The sequence below is a fragment of the Ambystoma mexicanum genome, chromosome 7q (genome assembly GCF_040938575.1).
Source record: "Ambystoma mexicanum isolate Mex_15411 chromosome 7q, UKY_AmexF1_1, whole genome shotgun sequence".
NCBI classification, from domain to species: Eukaryota; Metazoa; Chordata; class Amphibia; order Caudata; family Ambystomatidae; genus Ambystoma; species Ambystoma mexicanum.
The window spans coordinates 1024151708-1024174092 of NC_090941.1; the positions used below are offsets into that span (position 1 = coordinate 1024151708).

The 22385-nt window shown below is 46.4% G+C and overlaps 1 protein-coding gene across 1 annotated transcript in view; it reads right to left on the reverse strand.

Moving 5' to 3' along the window:
- INPPL1 (inositol polyphosphate phosphatase like 1) overlaps positions 1 to 21626 on the reverse strand; it is a 1017870-nt gene extending 996244 nt beyond the window's left edge. The window contains exon 1 of the mRNA XM_069640289.1: positions 20395 to 21626. Within this exon, the coding sequence (XP_069496390.1) occupies positions 20395 to 20570 (176 nt within the window). The 5' untranslated portion in view covers positions 20571 to 21626. The remainder of the gene's footprint in view (positions 1 to 20394) is intronic.
- Positions 21627 to 22385: the final 759 nt, after the last annotated feature.

Genomic DNA, 22385 nt, shown 5'->3' on the forward strand with positions numbered 1-22385 from the left:
CCTCCCAACACCTACACCCCTCAAATAATGTGCTCTTAGGATCTCCAGCCTTATCTATCCTGCTCTACCGCACACCTGCTCCTCTCCCCCACCTCCTATCACTCGTTCACTTGGGCTCCGGCATACACAATCCCTCTGCAACAAGTCTTCCACTTCGACTCTGATCACCCCCAACTTGCAGAAACCTGGACCTCCCCTCATGACTCTGGTACACGATCAGCTTTCCACACTTATTTATTTATTTGCATTTGTTGAGCGCACAGCAGAGAGAAGGCATTTTGGCGCTTGTTACATTGTTGCTTATACTTAGTTACATACAGTTCAAGTCCGTCGATGTTACAATGGAACGAGATTATTCTTTTATCACATACATACATACATTGAGAGGCAGGTAACTAGGAGAGCATGGTTAGTTGAAGAGTGCAGTTTTGAGCTTTTTGCGGAAGAAGAAAAGCGATGTTTCAGCTCTGAGGTCAGTGGGGAGGGCGTTCCAGAGCTTAGGTGCAATGAATGGGAAGCCTATACCTCCTGCCTTTGTCCTATTGATGCAAGGTATTGTTAGTCGATTGGTATATTGTAGTCTGGTTGGTCTGGTGGATTAATATCTACATAAGGTGTCAGATAGGTATGAGGGTGCTGAGAGGTTGATACATTTATGAGTGGTTGTGAGAATTTTGAAGGAGATGTGGTCCTTTACTGGGAGCCAGTGAGCTGTCTTCCTGGCCTGTGTGATGTGGTCTCTTTTCGGTATGCTGAGGGCTGCTCTAAGAAAGAGCATTGTTTTTGAGTAGTTTGGAGCCTAGATAGGTTTTTTTTGGAGGTGCAGGCTAAGAGCGAATTACAGTAATCTTGTTTGGCTCCTATGGTTGCTCTAGCGATGGAGAGGCAGTTGCCCTTAGTTAGGAATGGTTTTATTGCATTGATGAGTTTAGTACTCAGTGCGGAGGCCGAGACTATGGCGCTGACTTGTTTGTCCATAGATAGGGTAGCGTCTATTTGAACCCCCAGTGTTTTGACTGAAGATAATACTGGGATGACGCAGTTATCTATGTTGAAGTTGAGGTACAGCGGGTTGAGGCTTGAGAGTGTGGATTTCTGACCTAGAATGAGGATTTTGGTCTTGTCCCTGCTCAGGCAGAGGCCATTAGTAGCCATCCATACTTGTATGGTGGAGTAGATTTGCTGTAGGGTAGTGGCATCTTGATGATAATTCCCCGTCAGGGGAAGGAGAACCTGGGTGTCATCAGCGTAATTTGTGTATGTGATCCCAAGTGAGTCCAGTTTATCAAAGAGAGGCTTGGTAAAAAGATTATAGAGCGTGGGGGCAGTACATGAGCCTTGTGGGACACTGCAGTAGATGATGGAGGGTGCTGCATGAGCTGTGTTAGAGAACACCTTCATAGATCTGCCCTCTAGGAAAGAGGTCACCCATGACGCTGCGTCCTTAGAGAAGTGCGCTGCATGCGTCAGATGACTGGTAAGTGTGATGTGATCTACCAGATCAAATGCTGCTGAGAGGTCAAGGAGGAGGGGGGAGAGCGGGCTTGCCTTTGTCAAGGATGTTAGTGATTTCGTTTTTTTAGGTCTAGAAGGGCGGTTTCGGTTCTGTGCCCCTTGCCGAACCCAGATTGTCTTTTTCCTAGGATTGCGTTCAATTCAAGATATAGTTGAATCTGTTTGTGGACAGCCTTGTCTAGTATTTTCAGGAGGAATGGAACTGTTGTTATGGGTCGGTAGTTATTGGGGTTAGCGGGTCTAGCGTTGTTTTTTTTTTTTAAAAGTGGGCGCACCCAGGCCTCTTTTAGGCTGTCTGGGACTGTGCCCGTTTTGAATGAAGCATTGATAAATGCCGTGAGAAGAGGGGCGAGTGGTTCTGCGCAGTCCTTGATGATTTTAGGGGGGCAAACATCACCCTTACATTGTGAAGGTTTGAGGATGTCTATGACATCTGCTTAGAAGATAACGGTGAATGAGAATTTGGGCATGTTGCTTGTTCTTACATTTGGTTGTGTCTGTGCATGAGGGCTTTGCTTAGGTAAGGTTTTGTAGTGGTGAGATCTTGTTTTGGAGGAGGTTTATTTTTGCAAGCATGGCTGATTGTATGCCTGTGCACCATGCTTCGTCTTTGACGATCTCATCAGGGCATGTGAGTGGTACAGTTAATTCTTTAAAGATACTGAAGAGTTCTTTAGAGTGGGAGTTGGCAGAGGAGATACGGTGGCTATAGGCTTCGGATTTCGCAATGAAGATGGCGTCTTTGTATTTTTTGGCTGTGGATTTGAAGTTCTCTTTTGTGGCGTCACGGATTGCACTGCCAGTTTTTGAGCGCCTGGCGTTTGTCTTTGCGCAGAGTCTTGAGTTCCTCTGTGAACCAGGAATTGGAGTCGAAGGATTTTTTCTCTTTTTTGTTTTCCAGTGGGGCAACGGTGTAAACAGCCATAGTAATGGCCGCCGGTGCTGTGGTAGGCACTTTAGTGCATATTGAGACTGGGATGTCGAATTGGAGATAGTTGTGGTCTGTCCAGGGGAGGCTAATATTGGAAGTGATGGCTATGTTACAATTATGGTCTATGATCCAATCTAGGATGCGCCCTTTTGTGCGAGTAGGCAATGTGATTTTCTGTGAGAAGCCTACGTCGTGGAGTTCTTTGGCTAGAGGGATAGCAGTTTTGTCCTTAGGGTCGTTGAATCCTATGTTAAGGTCTCCTATAACTAGTGATTTAGTGGATTTCTTGATATTGTTTCCTAGGAGGTGATTGACTTGACCTATGAAATTGGCAGTGGGGCCAGGTGGTCGGTATATGATATGGATATTTATTGTGCTGTTTGGTGTGAGTGCTAGTTTGACTGATAGGATGTCAACATTCCCTTCCTCTTGGTGGGGTATGGTTCTGATAGATAGTGTTTCTTTGTGAATAAGGGCTACACCCCCCCCCCTCCTGATTTGGTGATCCTGTCTTGTCAGACACCGATGCTACCTTCTCCCATAACTATTGAAGAGGGCGACTGTGTGGGGTTCCTCATCAATAAGGCTTAAACACTGCCCTACTACCCCCCATCTGAAATCAACCCTCCCTCTTTTGAATACTCCTCCCTCCTACTCCTCTCACTGTTCTGACTCTCTACTGACCCCCTGGCGGTAGATCGGGAGAACTTAGCAGGCAAGATGCGGGAAGTGCTCACAACGTGCCTTCTTAAGGCACTCTGCAAAATCGGGAACTGACTTCAGTTCAACAGGGAGAGATCAAGATCAAGTCTGGGAGAAAGGGGGCTGTGGGGTGCAGAAGTCGCCTCTGTATTGAGGACAGCAATAAGGCCGAAACAATGGAGCACTCGCGCACCAGCTCTGTATAGGCTTGCGACCTAGCATTGAAATGAACAACTGCAAAGGATTTCAAGATTAGAGATCCTATCTCCGATTTGAAGGAATGCGGGAGCCAGAGCGGGGTAAGCAGAGTAGAGAATATGCTGAGTGGTAGGGTAGGACTGGGGAGGGAGAGAGAGAGAGAGAGAGAGCTGGTAAGGGTGCTGCAGGAAGCACTGCTCAATCAGCTGCCCATCAATGCCATGACCAGGCAGAGGGGATTGCAGTTAGTTTACGCGTATGTAGAGGACACAACCTAGAGTGGAAACATTGGGTGGGATTTTGAAAAGCTGAACGAGTGGCCAAGGAAGAGGTAACTTCAGACACACCAAGGGTAAAGGAACGTGCTTGGGGTGCACAACCTCATATGTAGTACAGGAGATCTTCACAGCAAACCATTTGAACAATCGTCACATGGTCAAAGTGGTGAAACGATGTGTCAAGGCAAGTGGCAAAAGTAAAGGAACTCCGATGTAGTATTGAGTGTACCTCATGGATCTTTCCCCCAACCTAGATTGTGAGTCTTGGAGCAGATATAGCGGTTGTATTGAAGCGGTAATATGCTTTTCGTTGTTGTTGTATGTTGCATTGCAGTGCCCTAGGGCAAAGCTAGGGACGTATGATGTCCGTAGCGTCGGGATTGTTCGTGTAAGTCCTGTTCTCCCCCCGCCCCCCTTCCCAACGTTGAACTGGTAGGAGAAACGTCATCCTACTGCCACTGGGGAACTAGTGGCACCAATGGGCTCGGTGTAGGCCAACTGGGCCGCCGAGATGAACCATGGAGAAGTTTTGCCGTTGACCGCGCTTCTGTGCGGATTAATGTAAGATACTTGTCTTAGCTCAGGAGGGGCCATGGCTGGCCTTGGATGGACCTTTTATGAGGAGTCTACGAGCTAATGGAATACGGGGCCGTTGCTGTAAACTCATCCCATGTCGCCGTCTTTCTTCGGAGGGCCCCTGAGTCTACGCCGTCTGTTGGATTTGGACCACGCTCCCCCTGGAGAGCTGTCCCGGAAGGGGTGGGTTGTTCGGATTCAGAGTCGGCCTCTGCACTATTTTGGCCCATGAGTTTCTCTGCTTCTTTCATAGACTGTATTTGTCTCTGTGATCCTTCCCATTTGAATTTTACTGAGGTGGGAAATCCCCAGTTATATGGAATTTTCTTATCTTGCAGCCAGCCTGTCAGGGGTCGCATTGTTTTCCGTTTCTGGAGTGTTGAGTTCACTAGGTCTTGGTAAAGTGAGATCGTGGAACCTCGGAAGGTGATCTGTCGCATTTGCCTTGCTTCCCACATCATGTCCTCTTATTTGGAAGAAGTGTATCCTGGCCAGCACATCTGGGGGGGAACGAGGATGTTTTCCTTGGGATTGTTCTGTGTACCCTGTTTAATTCTAGGGGGGGAATTGTCTGGAAGGGTGATGATGAATCTGAATAGATCTGATATGTAAGCTTTCAATTCTGTCTCTGGGATAGAGGCTGGGATTCCTCGGACCCTGATGTTATTCCTCCGCGATTGGTTTTCCAAGTCTTCCTGTTTTGCTTCAAGGATGTTGCATCTCAACTCAAGGACGGCTATTCTGTCCTTGTCCTGCTCAATTTCAAATCTTTGGTCACAGACCTCAGATTCTATTTCGGTGGTCCGATGCTCCACCTCCCCCACTCTTTTGTCCAACGAGTTTATTTTCTTGGTAACTTCCTCAGTGTTTTTTTGGGTTTCCCTGGTTAGGGCCGATAGTAGGTCTTGCAAATCGGCTTTGTTTGCAGCTTGTGGTGGAATTGGGTCTGATCCGGCGGATGTGGGGGTGCTATTCTTGCAGGTATCCTCCGGTGGATCGGCTTTCTTGGCCCTTTCAGCGGCTGAGGTAGCCATGAGGGCGGCAATGTCAGTTTGTTTTGCTGCCTTCCCAGTTTTAGACATTTTGTGGGTGGAGGGGTTTGAATGTGGTCGCCACTGGGTGGGTGAACCAACGAGAACTTTGTGAGTCTGGGTGCAGCTTTGGTGATAGACCTCTGTGTCCCAAAGCGGCTGCCGGCTGCTCTGAAGATTAGATATCTGGACCTTGAAGGAAATCACACGGAGACAGGGGGGTGGGGAATGCCCCGGAATGCAGCTTTCTCCTCCTGGGAGCCGCAGGACGCAGGGGCCAGTCCAGTGCTGGGGTCCACGTCAGGGGGGCGGGGGGGTGGGAGAATCCGCATCCCAGGGGCCGCCTGGATAGATGGGAGGGACCGCAACCCCTGTAGACCCGTGGATCGCGGGTCTCAGGGACCGAGGGCGCCAAAAAGTGGGGTGCTGAGGGGTAAGGGGAGATGGTGTCCAATGGGCTGCCCCGGGAAAAGAGGTGCGAGTCCGTGCCCTCAGCTGGATCCGTGGTGGGGTCAGCGGCAGGAGGGAAGATCATCTGCTGGTGGTGGAGATTGAGCAGCTGGCCCAGCTGCTGCGTTGGGGGATACGGGCCCCGGCGGGAAGAGGTGAGATGGTTGCGGGCCTAGAAGGTCTGCATGTCCAGGGTAAATGGTGGATGCCGCTGGGGGCGGGCGCGACAGGCCGGCCCAGGGGTGAGCTGGGGCGGCGTTTGTTGAACACGCTTTCAGGTTGTCCGGCGTCCAAACCGGGGGAGGTGGAGATCCTGGACCGGAGCCCAGGCGGAGTTGGCGTTTACGCTGCCTCGTGGAGGGGGAGTGCGAGCACTCTTGGCGGGCTAGGCTGTAGCTGGAGCACCCGGGCTCGGGTGGAGCGGGAGGGAGGCTGACGGGCGCCTACGTTAGGTTTGCGTAGGATTAGACTGCTTCACTATTCGTGTTCCAATGCCGCATGTACCCAGAGCCGGGAAGAGTGGAGTCGGGTGAACGACAGCAAGTCGGTCCGTCCCGAGAGGTGGGGGGATGGTGGAGAGCTGGGGGTTCTCTTGTGTCCACGGCGTAGTGGTGCTTCAGCAGGCGCTGGTGACGGGAACTGGCTAGTGGGTCCGATGTCTATGTGGCACAGTGGCAGTCAGCGAGCAGGCTGTGGCAGGCTCATTCCGTTCAACGGCCGTTCGGCAGTGATGTTATGCCTGCTCCGCCCCCTCCTGGGAGTCCTCCGGGCCACAGAGCTGCGGCGGCCATTTTTCCGCCGAGTGGGTCCCGGAGCTTGAGAGGGGTCGCATCGAGCCGTCCGAGAATGGAACCGGGACCCACTCGATCAGAGGGTGTAGAGAGGTATCCCCCACCGGTGGTTTCAATTCCAGGCTCAAACGGATGCGGAGAACGGCATTTATACAGAAAGGCGCATTGGGCCAGACGGGAACTCTCAGGCAGGCATGGCAGTCGAGTCGGCTCCAGGCCACGCCCCCCCTGTTTGTTGTAATTTTAATAGCGTTCATGTACCAGAACCTTTGTTATTCATTGTGCCTTATAAAAGGTTACTTTTTGGAAAGCCTTCCAGCGACTACCCTGGCACCCCTGAGATGGGTCCTGTATGCTGCAGCACGACTCATGAAAGGACTCTGGAAATTCAACCCTAACCCTCCTCTAATTGCACTGGCTCCTGCTGCAAGCCTGTTGCTTCATCTACAAGGCTGTCACGCTGCAGTCCCCAAGCTACCTCACTGAGAAACTCAGCATCTCCAGAGGCCTGCAATCCACCTGAACTAAGGAAATGTGAAGGCTTGAACTCTGGCAGTGCAGGAAGGGAAAAACAAGAAGAACAGCCTTCTCTGTCTAAGCTCGAAGACTCTGGAACCACCTTTCATCAACATCAGACTTACCCCATTGATGCTACACTTCAGGAAAGAGCTCAAGACCTTCCTCTTTAAGGAATGGCTCCTCCGTAACACATAGGTCCATACACCCCTGTAAAGACTGGTAGGGGGTGTCTGTACTTCCGCTCTCTATATGGTAGAGGAGAGGCACAGAAGACCCCAGCCAAGATTCTCCATTACGGTAGCAATGGACGAGCAATCAAGGCCTAGCTTCTCAGGAGGTGATGCAGGCTGGTTCTTAAGTACAGTGTAGTCCCCGAACCCCCACAAAGGAATGTCCACACGCTGTATTACTGAAAACACAGTCTTTATATAATTAATATTCAAAAGGTATGTACACAATCACAATGACGCACTTTGTACTCGGAAGTCAATAATGATAAATATATACAATTCTAAAGTGGTACCACCAATGTTATCAAATCTCATTAAAGTGCATCAACTGTACGGTTAAAATGTCACACAGATCAATAACGAGGAAACCAGCAATAGAGATAGGAAGGAACGCAAGGTGGTTGAAACAATAGGCAGAATTCTGACCCCTACCACTAGGCACAGTTCGGTGTGGAGATCCCCCCCCCCCCACCTGGGCAACCTGTAAAATAAAGATATATAACACAAGCCCAGTCCATGTAATGTTCAATAGTCTTATTTCCTCCTATTAAGGTTTTACCCCCCCCAATGTACCTGGTGGAGTAGAGTTCTCCGACGATGCGTCGACCGATCCTTCTTGAGTGCCTCCCTTTCAGGCGGGAGCCACGGATTGTCGAGAGGTGTCGGGGAACTTGGCGTTCGGTGTCGGAGAATCGACGGCCCTTCTTGAGGGCCCTCCCTTTAAGGCAGGAGTCACGGGTCGTCGAACGTCCGACGGTGAACTACGGCAGGGAAGTGGCAGCTTCGTTCCTAGCGGTGCTCGTCGACGACAGAGCGTTGGGGTCCTGCAAGGAAGAGGCGTGCGGGGCACCTCGGTGACGATAGTTCTGGACCGCAAAGAGATGATGAAGAACTGTGGCCCAGCAAGGGCGTCAAGTCGTCGGCGTCTCTGTGGTCTTTAGGTGGCGGGAAACCCACCGGTGGATGCTCCTCGGTGCGTCAACGGTCAGGCCTTCTCCAGAGACAAGCGGGTGACGATGCAGACGAGAGCGGCCGATGATCAATTGAAGTTCTTAGGCAAACGGGAGCATGGTGGCTCCGGTCGGCGACGGCGGTCGTCGACAGTGGCGGACAACAGTCCGAGTGCTTCTCCTTGGAGTTCCGCGGCAGTCCCCGTATCGGGTCGGCAGCCTGTCGAAGGTCTGTCTACCAGGGAGCATTAGCAAATATCAGCTGTGCACGATGGTCCCTCGTAGCTCGGGAAGAGGGCGCCTTACCAGGTCCTTTCTGGGTTAGTCCTTTGAGGAACAGCAGCTTTCAGATTGTAAAAGGAGAGCAACAGCAATTCTTCTCGTCCAGAAGGGCTTCAAGGTCAAGCGTCAGTTACTCCAGTTACTCGTCGTAGTGGACTTCAGCTTCTGAACACGATTCCTAGCAGTGAGAAGTCCCCAGATATACTGTTGATCTCCCATTCATTCCGCTGGGTCACACTCAATCATCCAATCACGACTACGGGCATTCATGCAGGCATAAGGCTATCCCACGGGTCCATTCACCAAACCAAAAGAAAGAGCTGCTCCGCCAGGAGTCCCCCATGAACTACTGCGCGGACAACACGACAGAACACACAATAAAAAGCAGTAAAGGATACGGAGGCCCTGTCCCTCCGATGCATTTCCAGCATCACAACCCCTCCACTCCATCATAGCAGAGACTCTGATCTTCCCCCCATTGCCTCCTCCCCGTTTGCTTTTAGATCTCTTGCTGCAAATTGGCTGCTGTTGCCCTACCCAGTTTGCTCCCACTCCTTTGTCTCCGTTTCCCTCACAGTGTTCTTCCCCCTACGATTGTAAAGCACTCTTGATTCCCAAAGCCAGTTTTGCGCCCAAGGAATACACTAATAATAAAAGCATCACCCACACTATGTAACCTAATTATCATCTCAAATATCGGATACTGATTGTAGGTAAACAGGCTACTTGGATGTGTAACCTCATCCCATGCTTCCTAGTCTTAGTACATATATCACGCAAGCGCTATGAAGTGGTCCCTTGCATGTTAACGCATTATAAAACTCAAATATTAATTTGCTCTCTAAGAATTTGGATTAGACCAATGTCATGCTCAGCGTCTCCTACTTTAGCATTGCTAACATTATCTTTAAGTGGAGAGTAACATTACATTATCACTTACTTGGTCTGCAAGCGATAATGGGTATGGGATATGCCAGGTATTACTCGTATATAGTATTAGGGCAACGGATATTCAGACAGCAGAATGCATTTCACACAATCTGCATCCTTTTTAAGTGTTCAGAGTTGCATTGGGCATAGACTAACAAATTCTATTGTAATTCGATTTCACTTATCAGTTGTATAAGCCTACCCAGCAATATAACGGTGGAATAAGTTGCAAACGATCTTGAATGCTCTGCAAAATAATTGTGTACCTGCAGATTCATGACATTTTCTTAAAATGCATATAATATCAAGGTGAGGCACTAAATATGTTTTGCTTGCAACGTATTATGATATGATAGTTTATTTATATAGCGCCTATACACAATGTGTTTTAAAGCGCTTCAAGGCAAGGGAGGGAACAAGGGAAAATACAATGAAATTCTTACAGGCCATGAACAGTAAGGATGTGAAATTAACTATCGTACTCGACCTGACGACATTTCAGATAGTGCAAGAGCTAAGACATAGATAAGGAAGGGAGGGCGAGAGTGGGAAGGAAATGGAAACAGACAGGCGACTACCGTGCTAGGCCTGACAACATTTCTGGTAGAGCTGGAGAAAAACCAAGAGGTGAGGGAGAGGGGTGCAGAAAGGTAGGAGAGGAACAAAACAAGTGACTATCATACTAGGCCTGACAACATTTCAGAGTGCATTGCTATGCAAATATCCCAGTGAGTGTTTCACTGCTACAATCTCATGTTTTACAGTGCCCTGTCAACTAGCATTGGAGGCGAGCAGAGGAGCTGGGGAAGGGTGAAAGGGCACGAGAACACGCCTTGTGGGTGATTAACGAATCAGTAACTTTCAAAAACCAAGTCAGTTGTTTTGGCAGTACACACTAAAGTGTAGAAAATGTGTTTGCTGAAGGAAAGGAAACTAGTAACGTCTAGAGAAATGCACTTTGTTTCTTTCTATGCTTAGCTGCTGAGGGCATTTCAATTTACACATGTGTTCTATGTTTACTGACTGTAGGATCCCCCTGCATCTTGTTTAACTGATAACAATGAATTACAGAGGGATCCCTAGTTACAGAAGAAGGCTCTCACTGAGCATTGATGCCATTAACGCAAAAGGCATACATCAGTGATTTATTTCAACGTGGCTCTATAAGAAACCTCAGTATGTCTCTTGTTGAATTTTGTTTAGGCTGTGGTGAGGAAGGGTGGGCAAAACTATAGGCTGGATGTGCCCAGTCGTTTTACTTCCTAGGTCAGGGTTACAAGCAAGGCTCTGATAAGAATGCTTCCTACTTGGAGTGAAACAGTAATTAGCTTTGCCAATAAGGAATACTTTATGCTTATCAAAAGACGTTCTTTGCCCTTAAAATGCGTCTTGAGAGCGGCCAGAAATATTATTAGAGTTCCTTTCTATGCCACTGCTCTGCTGATCACTGATCCAAAAACATATCAGTGAAGCTTTGTGGGCAGAAGCCAGGGGTTGGTTCCTATGTGTTCATTGTTTGCCCTTTTTATTGGACAAATAGAAATGCATGCTGTATATGTCTCTAAGCTTGTAAGGCTGGTTTTGCGCAACTCACAGGACAACACAATGTGGATGGTAAGTAGAAGCTAGGGAATTTTGATCATCATATTCTGTCGTACAGTTATTCTGATGCAATTATCCCCCATACACAAATTATGAGAGGCATGTTCTCATATGGCCCTTGAATTACTTCATTAAAGCGGCACATGAACTCCTATTGGCATGGTTTCTGACACATTCCTTTTACTTGCTTTTATTCCATCTGCAAATATTGTATCTGGTCTGATTTTTGATGCTCACATCAGTTATGAAAAGCAATATTTGTTTTTTGTAGTACACACGTGTTTTTCCAGTGACATAAAGCACACATTTCTTTCTGCACAAGAGTACTTTTGCTAGCTACTGTATCACATCTTGAAGTCTTGAACTGGTTGATAAGTTCTCTTTATAATCACATATATATGGGCGGCAATCTTTAACTGTCCTAAATTATTTGTGAGAATAGCAACCATTGCAATTCTAGATGTAGCGTTTCCAGAAGAGCAAAAATGGAAAACAATCCAGTGCCAACATTAATGCTCAATGTGCCTGTGAAAACGTGTCATAAATCTCTCTACTTTTCTAAGACATGCATATAAAAAGCATACAAATAATAATCATGATACATATCACAGTATAATGACATGACCCTGTGCACTTTATAGTCTTCTATTTCTTCTTCTGGTTTTCCATGTCCTTCTTTTAAATAATGTTGTATTAATTGTTAAAAACTGAATGATGGTCATCCTCTATTGTTAATTTTTAGTTATTCTGTTTTTTGTATAAAAGAAATATTTGTAAAGTTGTCGTTTCAACTAAATCAAATAAAAAAAATAATCACATATAAAACATTTCCTTTAACCTAGTTGTGTGTGAAAAGTGTTGTAAGATGCACCTTTTATGCAGATTAGTACAGAATTGCAGTGGTTTGGCAATTCCTTTCCAAACTGTTCGGGGATGGTCGCTCACTAACCACGCATGCTCACAAAGTGGCTTACCTCTCGAGTCAGTTGCGTACGTGGAAAATAAAGTGTGCACAAAAGGCAACCAGCTCTGCACTTCGAGAAAAATAAGTAGAGGGAACATTGCCCATGGTTTATCCACCGAGATAAGTACTAGATGCCAAGGAAAAAGCAGACAAGTCTGCTGCGCATGCGTCACTTGATGCCCAAGGGAAAAACAGTAAAGGATATGGGCCTTACAGTCATCGTGATCCGCTAACTTCCTGTTTCAAGGGGTGTTGAGCAAGCCAGACTGCTACCAGAAGCGAGTTCACCTTCAACATTCGAATTCTGTTATTTAATGCATGGCTGCGGGTTATTTTCTATATGAATAGATCAATTAGCCACAACTCATTGGGAAAGGTTTCAGTCAGAAAAAGGGAGCTGCATGAACACAATAAAATGAACACAGTTTACTTCAACAGTAGTGCCAACCAACTCATAACATGCATTCGAAGAACTCTCTGAAAATCAGGCCACTCCAGGAAGGCAAAGTAAGACGTTTTTATAAAGCGCTTCAAGCCAGATTGCCCCACACTTCCCGGCAGCACAATAGGTGCTGTTATCAGACAAGTTCAAGTGACACAAACAAGCTAACGCCGAAAGATGAAGAGCAGAGTCAGACCTGCTACAATTCAAACCTTTGACTGCAGGTTGCACACGTTAGTGGTAGAACTAGAAGTTACCCTATGGGAGGAGAAATCAACTCTAGAAACAAGAGACGAACAAGGGGGCCTGGCTTGGCTCTAAAAGTCGAATAAAAGCCGAACTGCCACGCTACTCAAACCTGGATTCCTGCTTCCCCAGCTGCAATATCCACACTGGATGCCTGCCTCCACACAATGCAAGATGCAACCTAGTGCCCTGCCTCTCCAGCCCCATCACACAAAACACATCTAGCGTCCGAATAGTAGCAGATACAGCACAGTGAGATAACATGGCTTTCCCAAGATCACACACTTCGAGGTGAAGCTGCGATTTGAGACCACTGTTCAGCTTCACAATTGGCCCATTATGTTCCCAGCTCTAGTTGGTACAGTATGTTAACAGATGGCATTTAAAAGCAAAAACAATATTGTGGTTGACTTGAAAAGTGCACAAATGACAGAACGCACCAGGGCAAATGTTTAAATCATTAAATGAAACCAACAGAATAAAGAAGCAGCTAACCTTTCCACCCATCCTGAAAAGTTTACAAGCACCAGAAAGTCCAGCGGCAGCTAAAGAAATCTCTTCTAGGTTTTTACAGCTGTACTTTCAAGACCTCTTTTTCGATTGTGAAGCCGGCAGCCATCGTGGAAATAAACTAGAACGTTTAAAGAAAGAGTTCATTTTGGGACTCATTTTAGTTACCTTGGAAGTGGGCAAAGATGAATAGTACAGCGAGTGGTCGGGTTGCTTTCGGGGACTAAGGCGCCCATCCAGTTCTCGTGAAGGGCCCATTCCCTGCTCACCACTGCATTTGCTGCCGTGCCCCTAAAGATTTGAAGATGCTTTGCAAGGTCCCAATGCCATGGGCTACTCCGTGGGACTCCCTCCAGCATCTTTCTCATGACTATGGAGGCAAATGAGCGGGCAACTGGAAGATTGCTAGGCACCCAGAGGCGAGGCGTTGTGCGGGGATATGACCAGGGTCAGACTGGGACAAGAAATAAAGTGGCGCAGCCCTCGCCTCACGACCCTTGACCTCTGAAGACATCACCGGAAGTGATGTCATTTGACCCCACCCCAAAGTGATATCCCGGGAAGCATTGAAACACGACCTTTCACCCCTTGACAAAACAGGAAGTGGCATCAAATAGCATTGTTCCTAAGTACACTATGAAAAATATGGTTATGATTTCACTAATGTGATATACATTTCCTACAAGAATGGATCATCATTAATATCTGTGTGTGTAGATCCATATTGCACGTGTATTTTTTTTTTAAAGAAATGTCCACATTTTTCTTCTTTTTTTTTCCCCCAAACCGGCCCCCACTCCCATGGGCCGAAAGGCTGAGGGGCCAATCCGACCCTGGATACGCGAGGCAATCGCCACCCAGAGCTGGCCCGGCAAGACTGTTCATTATTCTTGTCATGTTTCCCAGATGAGCAGCCAGGGCCTGGTTGGTGTTTTCAGCAGTCAGCGGTTGAAATCTCATTTCGGACTGGAGCTCACGGACCACTAGGCTCACTCCTAAAGAACCTGTTGAAGCAACAGACAGTTTACTTTGCCTGACCACCTTTTCGCCCCAGATAAATCAGATTCGCAAATTGGTGAAAAAATATTGGCGATTAGGGACGTCAACAGGATGCACATCGCAGATGCCATTATTTGCACTCAAAAGGGGTGCAAATATCAGGGACAAACTGGTCCACTCCAGATTCCGATCAGGAGATGTCCCAGCACAATCCACACTCACCCTGGACGTACAGATCTCCCACACAAGGGCAGCTGGTCAACACCCCTGCAGCAATGGCGCAGTTTGCGTTTTCACCTAGAAAAGCACTAAGTTCAAATACCAACATCTAAATTGGACACCCCATCGGTTCAGAACTGCAACTCCAAAAATGTGACCTACGTCATCTTAGGCACCTGTGATCTGGTATATGTGGGCTTGACCACAAGAAAGGTTGAGGTTCGAATCAGGGAACACAGAAGCAGGGTTAGAAACACAGCCAATGCACCTTTGGTGCAGCATTTCCACGACCACAACCATGGACCAGATGACATTTGATGGCTAGTGATTGATCAATTGAAACCAGACCTGTATTGTTTTTGAAATCTAGGGAAACTGTTGAAATTGGAACAAAACTGGACCCACTGTTTAAGGACCCATACTAGTGCCTAACCAAGGGCATCATTTGGGCAGCGCGTATTACCCAATGAGGTGGGACTCCACGACCTGCCGTCGGGCCTGGACACATTATAAATCAAGACCTCACTTACTAATGGTCCCTTAATATGACTGGCCACCCGGGATGGGTTTACTCTTTAAGGTTCACTTCTACACTCCCACTGTGGGCGACGTGTTTTACTATTAGGTCCCTTGTTATTTTTCCACCAAACATACATTGCACAATGGCCAAAAAATATCCCTCAGCTGGTCCCACTAAAGAAAAAACAGAATTCACTTGGCTAATTCAAGGAATAACCCACAAGATAGGACAATTCTAAGGATCTAAATCAGGCGTGCACATGTCAAGATGCAAGCTTCTATCCACTCGTTAAAAGGTTACTTAACCCCTCAGTTCTCCATATGCACACAACAGGCCATTTCTTACCAACAATTACTACTAGCCCACAGCTAGTGCACATTTTTCGGCCTTGTCTAAATGAATACAATAAAAAAAAATAGTATATGCTTGGATGGGTAAACTACAGGGATCGAAATTAAGATTTCATAAGCAGGAGCCAAAACCAGGAGCTACAGCTGGGGAACCAGGAGATAGTAGATAGAGTTCTGCAGAGCTAACTTCCACATAAGATTCTAACATATTACTTGGTCCATTATTCATGACATTTTATGCTTTAAATCTTTATATATAAAGCACATATGTATGTATGTGTGTCCGGCTGTACAAATCCACACCGTTGAACCCACTGCTACCAAATTTGGCATGGATTCCTCTTTTGTCTGGGACAAGATTGTAGCCCAGGTGTGGATGCAAAACATTCACTCTCCGTGGACACCCTCATTTACTGATGCTCACCCCAATTCACTAAAGTAGGTACTAGAAGGAGGCAACATTTGGAAAAGTGTCTGAAGCAAAATGTTCGATGTGTTAGTTATTCCTCTGAAATGTATGACTACTCTATACAGTTTGAAAGTGTTTATTAAAAGGGAATTAAAAAAAAATATATGTTTATTCACGCCACTTAAAATATGGGAAATGGCAAGGTTACAGTTTACTTAAGTTCATTCACAAGTAGAGAGCACAATCAATCTTTTTTGGACACTTTCTCAAATGTGCTGAAGCCTTTGAGTGACTGAAACATGCTGCACAAAAAACGAACATCACTTGGAAATGCTCCATCTGATGCAAAGCGAAAATCAATATCAAGAGCTCCTAAAAACACAACAAACAGCAGCATGACTTGTCGACCAAAGGACAAGAGCAACTTTCTCTATGGCAAACGAGATGCCAGAGTAAACTGAAGCAAGACTGGCCGACAACAGAAACATCCTCCGGGGCACATGAGACACCACTCGATCAGGACATGGGCAACGCTGGGTACCCCAGCTAGTGTTGTATATATGTCTTAATGCGTATTTATAGATTGTCACAACGCAGAGTTAAACCCACAAAGATGTATTTTTTGGCATCCGTTGGCCTGGGGAGCCAAGATTCTCCTGGTAGCTGGTGCTGTCAAGCTAAATAGGCTCTTCTATGCCACATGCAGGAGCTAAATCGTTCCCCTCAATTTCGATCCCTTACTTTGAAAGCTCCTAAATTGTATTAGCAAAGGGGGTCTGCAACCTGCGGCTCTTTAGATGTTTTGAACTATGACACCCACGATCCCTCTCCAATGACTATGCTAGCTATAGCCAATGGGAGTTGTAGTTCAAAACAATCGGAAAGCCAAAGGGTTCAGACCCCTGCATTAGAACATGATTCCATTATGGACCCTCTCTCGGCCAAGCAGAATGCTTGAAATGCAGTCAAAAACTATTGGTATTGACTGCAAGTATTCCGACTTTGGAATCAGACTAAGACACAAAACCTAGCTGTCATCTCCACACTAACCTTGGCCGGAGTAAGCAACATGGACAAAGAAAAAGAATCAGCCCTACAGAATGAAGACAATTCCACTTACTTGTACAACCATGTTCACTGGGACAGGAACACAACAAAATCCTCTCACCAATTGCCATGCGAACTGATCAATAGAACCCAGCGCCCATGCTTCAGGAAAACATGCCCGCCATTACTTCAACTCTCCCTCTCTGAGAGGGTCAACTCTTCTAAACCCCTTATTACACAATAAAACAACATTTCATTCATGAAACGTTTTGTTCTGCTTAGTAAACTCACTATTAAACTAAAGTCTTTAATTAAGAACTGCAAGTCCAAAAGCTATATTGTAATTAGCGCCATGTGCCAATATCATTATAGATATTGGAAGCGGTCATTCTCGCTTGGGCGAACCATCCTTCCTGAATGGGTGGGTCATTATCTCACAACAGTGCCCCCTCCCTGACTCGAAGTGTATAATCATAGTCAGAACCTGAATGGAAAGGTAGGTTGGACTGCTTATACATAACATTATTGCCAGAAAAAACGTATCAAATGTGTATATGCCACATACAAACTCTGCCAAAAGCTGCAAAATACTTTCCGAATGTCGCTTTAGGGATCTGAAACCTGCAGCTGTCCAGAAGACTATAACTCCCATGACCCTTCACCATTGGCTTTGCTGGATAGGGCTGAAGGGAGGTGTAGTCCAAAACACCTGAAGGAGTTAAAGGCTGCAGAGACCTCAACCAAGTAGTCTCTTGACCCAAAGTCAGAGCGGAGGTTAAAAACCAAAAAACAAAAAATACACTCTTCAGCTAAAATCATGAACGACTAAATGGAAATGAACTTATGACACTGGTAGTCCGATTCGAGAGAGAATGCTTCATTTCAGACAATTCTGTGCATTTTAAGAGGTTCCTCAATCGGATTCCATAGTTTTAGAAAACTCTTGAAATTAGCAAAACTCTTGCATAGAAAATCAAAATAAAATGGAAACAGCATAAGAGACTGCGTAGTGCAACTTCAGAGAACCAATGTTATGTGTCATGAAAGAATCGCCCTTAGTAAAAACCCCACCCGATCTCATTGTTTAATCAAACAATGTTATCACTCTTTTGAATGTTTTGCTAAAAAGATAACTTTAGCTAAGAAAAAGCTTGAAAGTTCCGTCTAATGATAAACTAAGAGGTGGCGCGAGTGACCGAACGGGACGGGGAGGTATGTGTCAGAAAGAGCAACATGCTCATTAATCGTCAGGCACGCAACAGCACTCCCCATGGTCACCCGAGGCCTACGTTTTCGTGCCAGCCATGAATCTGAACAGCATTCTGGGAGATGTAGTGCTGGTCTGAACCTACTGAGAGTACACATTTAAGAGCTTTATTTTGTATGACATGCATCCTCGTGTTTACCATAGAGCACTCAATTTAGACATTCACAGGGGGGATATGGCAGCGGTGTCCATCAATCCCTTATCACCATGGTGACGAAGTTAGTCCTTTGGCGCCGCTTGATAATGAGGAACTGTAGAATTTGATTTGGCACAATCGAGAACTCCACAATGAGGAAACCAATCACAGCTTGCGCAACAGGGACCAGTACCTCCAAGTGGAAAAGGGGAGTTTTGGGGCATGGATCGAGTTCTAAGGTTCAGCTTTTAGCGGATGGGCGCTTGCTTGAAGAATAACATTTTGGGTTCTTTTGTGAACCTTTGGTGGCTCACTAGCGATCTCTGTTATACGTCCAGGCATCCTCCCTCCACCCCCCAAGAGTAACCCCAATACTGCTCAATGGTCTTCCATGTTGATTTCTTTTGGAACGTCTTTGACGTGATGAAGTTGCGGTGACATGATTATTAGGGTATTTATTGAGAGCGGACCTAGCTTTGGTAATCAACAGAACGATTTACAAATCATAGTGGACGGAAACTTTGAGGGAAGCACTAACACAACAGAGCAGGGAGTTAACAACGGGGGAGGTGACAGTGCAAGAAATTGGGCAGCAAGGAATATACAAGTAACCAGTGAGGAGCAGATCACCCAGTCTCGGGTAGGATGGGGAGTGGAGGGTTGGTGGACCTCGGTGTTAGGGAAGAACCATTCTTTGGAGAGGAGGGCATTGAAATGTAGAAGCGAGCGAGCAAGTCTGGTGTTCACAGGGAGGAGGTTCCAGAGTCCTGGGGTGTTGATAGAGAAGGCCCATCTTCTGGTACTTTCCTTCCTGCACCGGCAGATTTCCACTCTGCAACGAGCGAGGGTTCGGGGAGAGGACCTATTATGTAGCTAGTTTAATCAAGTAGTTTGGGTTCTTAAACATAAATGTCTTACATTTTACCTTTCGGCAACTAGAAGACAATGGAGGGTATTCAAAGTCTTGGTTATGTACTAAGTTCTTAAGATCAAGGCACAATCTTCCCATGTGACAAAGAAGCCTGCAATGAACACACCCAGGACTGTAAAGTCACCTGGTTACCCAAACAGGCATAACTCTGCAACATCAAGGTTGTACTAATGCACATGTTCCGCTGCTCTTACTTCACTGTGCACCCAAGAAAGACATTTCAGATGCCACCAGGTCAGTGGTCCACAGGTATCTAGAGATTTTAATTTAGCGTTCAGATTAGAAATGCACGATTACCAGAACACAAAGGGCGGCAGTTAAAAAGCCAGAACTGGCCGAACATATAGAGAGAGTCAATTGGCTGTGCCTAGAATACTGCAAACTGTTTATTAAAACACCCCCTCATTCACTTCACGTATCAGATACTGTTGCCCATTTCTCCTGCCCTGTGGATTCTAGACATTACGTTTTTGGATCAACAAAGAACGCAGTGAGGTGTTGTATCGTATGGCAATTGTATATAGAATATAACTCTAAAAGAAATGCATTCCAGCGGAAGGATCAAGTTCTTTTGCACCAGGCAGTCAGGGAAGGCGCAGGGTCCAGGGGACGTAAACATTTGCATAATCAAGAAACGTAAAAGGAGTTCAGTCGGCCAAATAAATACAAGATAAGATACTGTGAGGTGGGGTCTGAGGAGAAGGGTCTGTCTGTGTACTATAAAGGGTCAACAGTTGAAGAATGCACATTACTTCCAATGAGCAAGCACAACATACTGTACAGGGGAAACAACGCGGGGGTAGAGAGAGCAGGGTGTTGGGTGAACTTGTTCCTCCACAAATATCCACAGGACGGTAACACAAAATGAACCTCCCCTAAAATATATTTGGGAGAGATGACAAGTGCCTCACAATAAACGTGAGACAATTCTCAAGATGTTATTTTGCTCTCGACTGGAGCTATTTTCTAGTTATTATTTCCAATTAGATTGTTTGTGAAAAACCCATAAAACGGCCTGCATTTCAAATAACAACTGAAAGCAGTGCTGTTAGAACAAACTCTTGGCCTGACCAGTATTCATGAAACTGGTTTGTGGTTTTGTTGAAGTCTAAAATAAGCATTCTCCAGCTTTGCCAAATCAATGTCTAGAGATCTCTGAAAATAACATCTATATGATCTCTGTTAGGTCAGTCAAACATCACAATCTCCTTACAAGCCATACAGAGAAAACCATTTGGTCCAAAGACAACTCTCAACAGGTGGCCACTCTGCAGCAAGCCCCAACCATCCATGGCACCAGTACGTTCAGTGATCAAAGTGAACACCACGATATAAAAAGAAAAAAAGAAAGCAAAGTCCAGCTACTTACAGAACGCAGAGAGCATAGGCCCCGGTGACACTTTCGCTGTCCCGCACCAAGAAACTGCCATCTTTCCCAGCCTTGGCAAGCAACTCTTCGGCAGCAGCCCGGCTCAAGTCCCTGTGGTACCAGAGGGGCCCCACGGTGGAAAGGGTGCCAACAGATGCTCCACCAGGCAAGGCCATAGCAACAAAATGGTCAAGAATACCAATTAGTAGCGGTGTGCTTCAAGGGAGTTAGAAGCACTTCAGGACATATGCTCCTCAGGATGAAAAACTAAATGCAAGGCTGAAACCTTAATCCAGAAAAGGCACCATAGGAATTCCACATTTACATATTCAGAACAAAAATGTAAAAAGTTTTTTTTAAAACTGCCATGTCATTCGTAATCGAATGTCTTCTAAGTCGACATTCTTCTTTCAGAAAAAAAAAATGATTAAAAAATCAATCCCTTTTCACAACGAGTATTCCTTCTTCAGTGACAGCCGGCCCTGAACAAACTGCAAGAAGGGAGGCATGTGCTTCTTCTGAAAGGGGAAGGACTGCTGATAACTCCTCACCACAGCACAGACTGGCCCTGCCAGCGAGAAGGGAGGGAGGGGGGGGAGGGAGGGAGGAAGTGAGAAGAGGTGGGGAGGGAAGCAATAACGTTTTCTCTGCCTCTTGCACAACCCCATCCAACATCAGCCAGCAATGAGCGGACCTAGCAGGGAAAAGTTGCTCTCCATGTGGGCAGCTCGAATGCAGCCCCTCCCTGGCTGCAAGGGTCCAGTTCCTCTCTGCGGGGCTGGAATCACTGCCCTCAAGGATGCCAACTCTCCTAGATTCGATTAAAGGAGCGGGCACGAAGATGGCAGTGTGGAGGGCACTCGGTGGAAAGTGAAGTCACAGTCCTTGGGACAGGCAGCCGGCTTCTTCTTCCCTGGGAAAGATGTATTATGCTTGGCAGCCCCTGGCAGGAAGTTTTGCTGGGGTGGTGCTTGGCACTTTTTTTTTTTTTTTTAACAGATGCCGTGCCAGGCTTTCAAGGGAGGGGAGGGGAGTGGCACGCCTACCCCAGGGCAGCAAACACTGCTTCCAGCCCTCTGTGCCCGAGGAACAGCCTTGAACCCAGCTAAACCGCACTGTTCCCAGCTTGTCTCCCTGGGTATCTCTTCAGCATGCAGCAAAGGCTGGGAGAGAAACTTCTTTCCCATCCCCTGCTCCCAACTCCTCCTCTACTGCCCTCCTACTCTACACCCACCTCCTCGCCCTCCGTGTTTTTTTTAATTTTTATTGACAGCTCCAATCTTTCAACAAGTTTAGAGGCGGGATTAGGAGAATACACGACCGCCCACCAAAGCTACTGGCTATGGAAAGAAAAGACAGACTACAATTTCACTACAATTTCAGGACCTGTGAGCAGGGCTCTGCTGCGGGAACCACGCCATTGAACCCAGTTAACTGTGTAGCCCTCTTGAAACGTAGGCGCCCCTTACTTACCGAATTAAAAGACACCCGAAAGAGAAATATGAAGCGTTATGTTTGGAAATACTCCAAGTTTTATTTGAATAACGATGAAATACAATTAGGAGTTGTGTTATGTGTATTATAATTAATGTATAATTTAAAAGGCACTGTTCATATTTAATATAAGTTCGTATTGAAGCTCCTGTTGAATTAACTGTTCCCTTCAAAAATGGATGCCTCCTTATGTTCGAAGCCCTAAAGGAAGATGATGTTTTAGTCCCCTTTTTATGTTTATACTTGCTTTCTCAGACCGTTTAAGAAAAGCCTGGAAAGAGAAAAACAAGAATGTGGCGGCAGGCCTCGCCCACTAAGTGGTTTACAGACAGTGACTTGCAACAGAGGCCGCCTTCATTTGGCAAAGCAGAGAACGTTACCTTATTATAGCTTCAGGCTATGTAACTTTCGGGATGACGCTGTTAAAGAGACAATGTTTCGAAAATAGAGGCACGCTTAGAACCATCCCTCTAAGTCTAAATTCACACGTTTTGGCT